The sequence below is a fragment of the Lactuca sativa genome, chromosome 3 (genome assembly GCF_002870075.4).
Source record: "Lactuca sativa cultivar Salinas chromosome 3, Lsat_Salinas_v11, whole genome shotgun sequence".
NCBI classification, from domain to species: Eukaryota; Viridiplantae; Streptophyta; class Magnoliopsida; order Asterales; family Asteraceae; genus Lactuca; species Lactuca sativa.
The window spans coordinates 230,342,222-230,349,383 of NC_056625.2; the positions used below are offsets into that span (position 1 = coordinate 230,342,222).

General features: G+C 29.5%; 1 protein-coding gene across 1 annotated transcript; it reads left to right on the plus strand.

Moving 5' to 3' along the window:
* Positions 1–1,816: 1,816 nt before the first annotated feature.
* LOC111909531 (protein SRG1) lies at positions 1,817–4,358 on the plus strand. The gene is made up of 4 exons (XM_023905336.2): positions 1,817–2,071; positions 2,297–2,544; positions 3,329–3,653; positions 3,972–4,358. Exons 1-4 carry the CDS (start codon positions 1,817–1,819, stop codon positions 4,212–4,214), a joined length of 1,071 nt encoding a protein of 356 aa, XP_023761104.1. The 3' UTR covers positions 4,215–4,358.
* Positions 4,359–7,162: the final 2,804 nt, after the last annotated feature.

Here is a 7,162-nt window from a genome sequence, read left to right on the forward strand (position 1 = left end):
CATCCATATTGATATACTGATAATATTAAATAAAAATTTTAATTTTTTTTTATATTTTCAACTATCATTATTGATAAGTGAATAAAAATGCATCAGATTTTTAGTACAGCACATTCGTTATTCACTTATGAATAAAAAAATATGATTAATTTTTTTTACAGACTAAGTATCATTCATATATAAATATAACATATAATAAACTCCTTACAACTTACATCAACTTTCGTCACATGTCATATTCACATATGAATAAAACTTGTATTGACTTTCCTCACGAGTTATATTTATATACGAAGAACACATTTATCATAATTTTATTAAAGTTCAATTGTTATTCCTATATGAACAAGTAGTTCAAATTTTTTAAAACACTTCATCTTTTTTTAATATACTACTTATTTATATATGAATAACAAATGAACTGTAACAAAAATCTTAAAAATGTTTTATTAATACATGAATATAACATATTACAACAATTAATATACGTTTTATTCATATATAAATATAACATATAACAAAAGATCATGTAAAAAACATATTTTATGTAAGAAAACTTTATAATGTGTTATATTCATATATAAACAGTATTTAAACTGTAAAAAAGTTAAACATGCATTCATAAGTGAATAATGAATTTACTTTAATAAAAATCTGCTCCATTTTAATTCACTTATGAATAACAATAGCTGAAACTCAAATTTAATTTTTTTTTATTTTATGTTAAAACTATATTAATATGGTTGTGTATTTATAGATAATAAAAAATTATGAATTTTGTTATATTTAAAATAAATTTTCGATGGAAATAGCATTCTAAAAATAAATAAATAAATAAAAAATGTTTTTGTGTATATTAAGGTAATGATTAGCATAATTTAAGTAAACATATTTGATTGGAAAAATACATGTGTATCCGTTACAAATTTTGCCGGTATGCCTAAGTGTTTTGCGGCAAAATAAATGTATGGCTAAAGAATGATTCCCTCTTTTTCAACATTTTTTTTTCAATTGAACTTTCCTCTCTCTCTCTCTCTCTCTCTCTATATATATATATATATATATATATATATATATATATATATATATATATATATATATATATATATATATATATATATATATATATATAGTGTGATAACATATTTGTCATTAGAGTAACCCTTTACGTAATTAAAAAACTAATGGATAGGCCTCTTTCACCTCACCTTGTAAGTGTATGGTGTATATTGAAATAGATAAAATTAGATATATGGTCCTCGTGCTTTATAAGAACTTAAAGATTAAGTCTCTAACTTTTGTTTTGATCGTTTGATGGTACATGTGGTTTCATGTTATTTTGTAGTCTCATTGTGACTTATTTAGAAAGACTTTTATATGACCGTGCCTCTATTTTATATTTAATAGATGATTTATTTGTAACAAAAAATAATAAGGGAAAATGACGCAACAACCTTATTATGTATTTCAATTTTTCCATTTCAGAACTAAAGTTATTTTTGTGCCCTTTAAGAGAACAAAGTTGATGTCGACCTATTTTTTTGGTCACCGCGGCCTATTATATCAGGTTAAAGTTGATGTTGTTTATGATTTCGAATTAATTATATTTGAAACAAATTCCAAAAAATCAGAAATAAATTATAAACCGGTAACTTAATAATTTCAATTTAGACAGGGCAAAACATGGCTATAAGGGTATCATATATGCATAATTTGAACTTTAGGCACTCACACGCCTAAGTTTTGATAAACAAAGGGACTAAATTGATAGTTTTCCTATATATAATGACTACCACACCATACATGTAAAACATACATGGAAGCGAAGGGAAGAAGTTTGGGGAGTTCCCTTTTAGTGCCTAGTGTGCAAGAATTGGCAAAGGAACCGCTTGTTGAGGTTCCTCCCCGATATGTTCGGTTCGATCAGGAGCATCCAATATTATCATGTATGCCGCCTTCTACAGTACTAGAAGTACCTGTCATAGATATGCAACTCTTATTGTCTGAAGATTCAAGTAACTTAGAATTGGGAAGGCTACACCTTGCTTGTAAAGATTGGGGTTTTTTTCAGGTAATTATATAATGCATATTGTTTTTCAAATGCCGATTCTATTGCATGATTAAATTTCAAATATGGTGAGCAAAATATTTAAATATGATGTTGCTGATTTTGGCAGTATAGTGTTATAAGCTAGGAGAAACCATACTCGTTGACAACAATAATATTATTGAAACTGATTACAAATATAGTTGAGATTGTGCTCACAAAACATGATTTATGAATTTCATGTTATAGATGATAAATCATGGGGTGAGTTATTCATTGTTGGAGAAGATGAAAGAAGAAACACAAGAATTTTTCAATTTGCCAATGGAAGATAAGAAGAAGTTTTGGCAAGACACAGGAGATATTGAGGGATATGGACAAGCTTTTGTTGTCTCTGAGGAACAAAGGCTTGATTGGGCGGACATGTTTTACTTGGTTACACTCCCTCATGAAATGAGGAAGCCTCACTTGTTTCCTAAGCTACCTCTTCCATTCAGGTCATTTGTACCTCTATTTTCTCCCTGTTTTCACTTTTAATTATATGGTAGTATGATAAATCATAGACATTATTCGGCAAGATGGAATTGAAAAAGTGATAATCTGGTCTATTTTATTAGAACAAAAGGAGTTTTTGATTTGTCTGATCGAATGATCCTTGATTTTGTTAGTTTTCATTCCTTATGCAAAAGGTTTTTTTTCATTCAAATATACACCGAACAAAAATATTGCAATATAAACTTTTTTTGCTTTTAGTGTTTTTTATTTATAAAAAATACAATTACGGTATGAGAAATTAAATATTCTACTACCATTTCTTCTTACTTATCTTTCTACCCACATGAAATGGTGAAAAATGTTATATTTAGATAAAACTAATGATATTGTAAGATAGTTTTTAACATTTCAAACGGGTAGGAAGATAATTAGGAAAAAAAAGGTAGAAATTACGGTATATTGCAATTTATTCAATTTCTATAGGTCAAAACAAACATATATACCCATAGTTTTTTTAAGAAGGGTTATTATGTAAGTGAAAATCATCATTGACTTACTTTAGAGATAATCTAGGTTACTGATTTGAATTAAGCCAACTATTTTCATATTCTTGGAACTTGTATACTAATTAACTCCTAGTTTTATTAATAACTGAAATCGTATAATGGAATAAATTAGTCTTTATTATTCTAAGTACGTAATAATATATTATAAGCATCACATGCAATTGTCCCATTTTATTAGAGGTTGTTAACTTTTAATATCCAATAATGTATATTATCACAGAGATACCCTAGAAGCATACTCAAGAGAAGTTAAGAATGTTACACTAAAAACTCTCATCTTCATTGCAAAAGCTTTGAAGATGAAGGTCGAGGATATGAAAGTATTGTTTGATGAGGGGTTACAATCTATGAGGATGAACTATTACCCACCATGTCCAGAACCTGAAAAGGTCATTGGTCTTAGCCCTCACTCAGATCCGCTTGGAATCACCTTCCTGCTTCAAATCAATGAAGTAGAAGGTTTGCAGATAAAAAAGGATGGCATTTGGATTCCGGTCAAACCACTCCCTAATTCATTCATAGTCAATCTTGGGGACATCATAGAGGTCATCATTTCTATCTTCCTTAAGATAATCTATCATGTTAAATTTTACCTTCTATTTTTTCGTCATTTAACCTTTTTTTTATCGTACATGATACGTAGAGATTTAAGTTTTGATGGATATTTAATATGTCCCATAACCACAAGGATTCATGAAAATGAAACATAGGTAAATGGCAACGTATTGGTTGCTTTATAATTCAAAGAGCTTTGATTGAGTAGCAATACATTGGTTTTGTATTTAACGACATATATAGACCAACACTTTAAACGTGGTTTTAAACTAGTTGCTAAAATTGTAAGGTTTATTTGATGTCATCAGATTGTGACAAATGGGCTATACAAAAGCATCGAGCATAGAGCAATAGTGAACTCTGAGAAGGAGAGGATATCCATTGCCACATTTTTTGCCCCTAAAATAGATGTTGATTTTGGACCGGTACCAAGCCTAATCACTCACGAGACACCACCAAAATTTATAAGGGTATCTCTAGTGGATTACTTTAAGAACTTTTTTTCTAGAGAACTTAAGAGCAAAAATAACATTGAGCAATACTATATATGATTTATTGTGTAAGATCGTTTGATGTAATAAGTTGTTAATATGTACCGTTTTCGAAATAAAGCATTGTGTAACATACTACTACACCTATATCGTTTTGTATTTATAAATAGTTGTTAATAATTCCAAATATGGATGTGGACCAAACAGATTGATCTCTTGTCGCCATTCATTTTTTGTTTCTTTGTTATTTGTGGTACTTCTCTCTATGGTTGTCACGCTAACATAATTGGCCAATTAAATACATATATATTCTTTTGGATGGTATATATAAGTGCATTATCATGAGCATCTTATAAACATAGATTGTTTGCGTATGTACGTCGTACCATACGACTTTTTTTAATAAAATGTTCACATTATATGAAAAAACTTTAAAATGAGCTATTTTGATAGATAATTAATTTCATAGTTTAAATCATTTAAAACTTATAGATACGTCATCTTTGTAACACATTATTTTTATCAGATGTAATACATGTCAAAACATACCTATCCGAACATCTCGCAAGATCAATTCTTAAATTTAATTATTGTATAAACTATATGGGAAGCAATAAAATTAAAATAAAGACTTCAATTGAACAGTCTTGTATGTTACGTCTTTGTGGAATTCCTTCATTGTTTTCTTGGTTAATCCTCCTCTTTGTCCTACTGAATAAGGCTAGGACTTAGTGAGTCCGTGTTACACATATATATCTATCATTTAAAAAAATAGTATTATCAAATATGTTCAATATGTCATATAACGATACATATCACCTGATGACGATATTTAGGGGAACGATTAGTCATTCATAGAAAGAATCAATCACTCGTTTCCCTTCCCTTCATACACTTATCAATTGTACTCATGTATTTTAAATATCCAATTAAATGAGTATAATTCACACTTCTCATCTCTGCCAATCATACACATTCGTCATGATCACAGTCATTAAACACATCTCTTGTCCCCACTAAATATGTCACCCCAAAAAGTCATACGGTAAAGAAACAAATCCAAAATAACATGTGCACAAAATTATATTTATCATAAAACATACGTCAAAAAATAATTAAAAAATGCATATAAATTGAATGATAAACATTAATGTGTGAACAACCACTGAACACGAAAAAATGTTCAACCATCAACATGTCTCATTCGATGACCCACAACTATCAATTTAATTATGAATTTTCGTATTAACCCTTTTGAAAATATCCTTTAGATATTATAATGCTTCCTATTAGTAATAATACTCTAGAGAAATTAATTAAAACTCAATGTTATAGTCTTTTAAGGCATCTTTGTCACACCCCAAAACCGAGAACGACGGAAATGTTCTGGGGCGGAGGACGTCATGTATAGTATCACAACACAGTATAATAGTAAACAAGTAAACAACATCATCCATTGCATTAAATAAATAATTTTAATACAAGTGTGTTCTGTAGTATATAAGACACCAAAATATGAATCAAAATATAAGAGGACTCATGTATGCGCTCCATCTTCTCAAAATCTGGCATTGGTACCTGTCTACTGATGACCTGAGAATACAAGTTATTTTGAAAGAGTTTATCAACATTAAAGCTGGTGAGTTCATAAGTATTTAGTGTCTATGTTTGTATCAAAATGTTTGAAGCAGTGTTTGAAGTACGGGCTTTGTAAACTTTTGTAGTAAAAGTATGAATATGTTTTTACGTGTTTGTAAAAGTTTGTAATTCCTAGAAAACCCTATATTTTCTACTAAAAGTAGCCTTCTACCAAGGCACAACTGTTTTATGTGTTTGTTTCTGTAAAAGTGTGTAATTTTCCCAAGTGTAACTATCATTATCAAAATATAGTTTGTACATTATTGTTTAAGTGAATTAATCACCAAACAAATGTAAAGGGTAAATTAATGTAGTACTGTAGTGTTGTATTATAGGAACTACTGTTGTACTAAATACCTTAAACCGGCTTTATATGAAGGTATTATGCGATTAATTGTACCATAGTATCGACTATGAAACACGACAATGTAAGTCGTCAAAAGGTATGACATTTGGCAACCGAAGACCTGCCGGTCCCACTGTAGATAGCAGTAAGGTGTAGGATAGTCAATCCAGTATAGATCTATACGCAAACTCACGCTCTCCCTCCAGGAGATTCTGGTTACAACTCGGGCCATGACTATGAAGGCATGCTCCGATACAGTGGATCACATTTACGTTACAGTATACTTGTATATGTAAACTATGTACTTGTGTAATGAATGTATTGTTTCTCATCATAGTATCGTTGTATATGTTGTCATCCCTGTATTGTTGTATAAGTTCTCTTCATATTATAGTTGTATATGTTCTCATAGTAGTAAGTAATGACTCATGAATGAACTGACTCTTGTATGCTTCATTAAACTAGAAGCAGTAAATAGTATAACCGTAAACTACACATATTATAGTTTATTAGTAGACTTGTTTGTTTGACTGAATGTATTGAGCTGAGATAAAGGTCTTTATATCTATACATATATACATAATATATAACTAAGGATTCAATGACACTCGGACAAACAACTGAGTACTTTAAGACCACAACAAAACAAGGACAGGAAGTAAAGTGGGTTATCTCTCCTAAGTCCTTCAAAACTTATTTATATAACCATATATTTAATAGACATGGTTTTAACAGTATATAAGTTTGAAAACTGTACAAGAAATGTTTGGTATACAAAAATAAATTTGATAAAGAGTTTGATGTGTAAAATAGTTTGATAAACAGTTTGAGGTCATTTGTGATGGGTTTTGGCCATAAGAACATCCTATGTGCTCATGCAACCCTAATGCTTGGATCTAGGTTTCTCTATTGTACATGCAATTCACCCAAGACTTTAAACCCTAGATCTAGCATAAAATTAATCAAATTAACTTATGAATGGGGTTTAGATCTTACCTTGATTGTGATGTAGCAATAACAATCT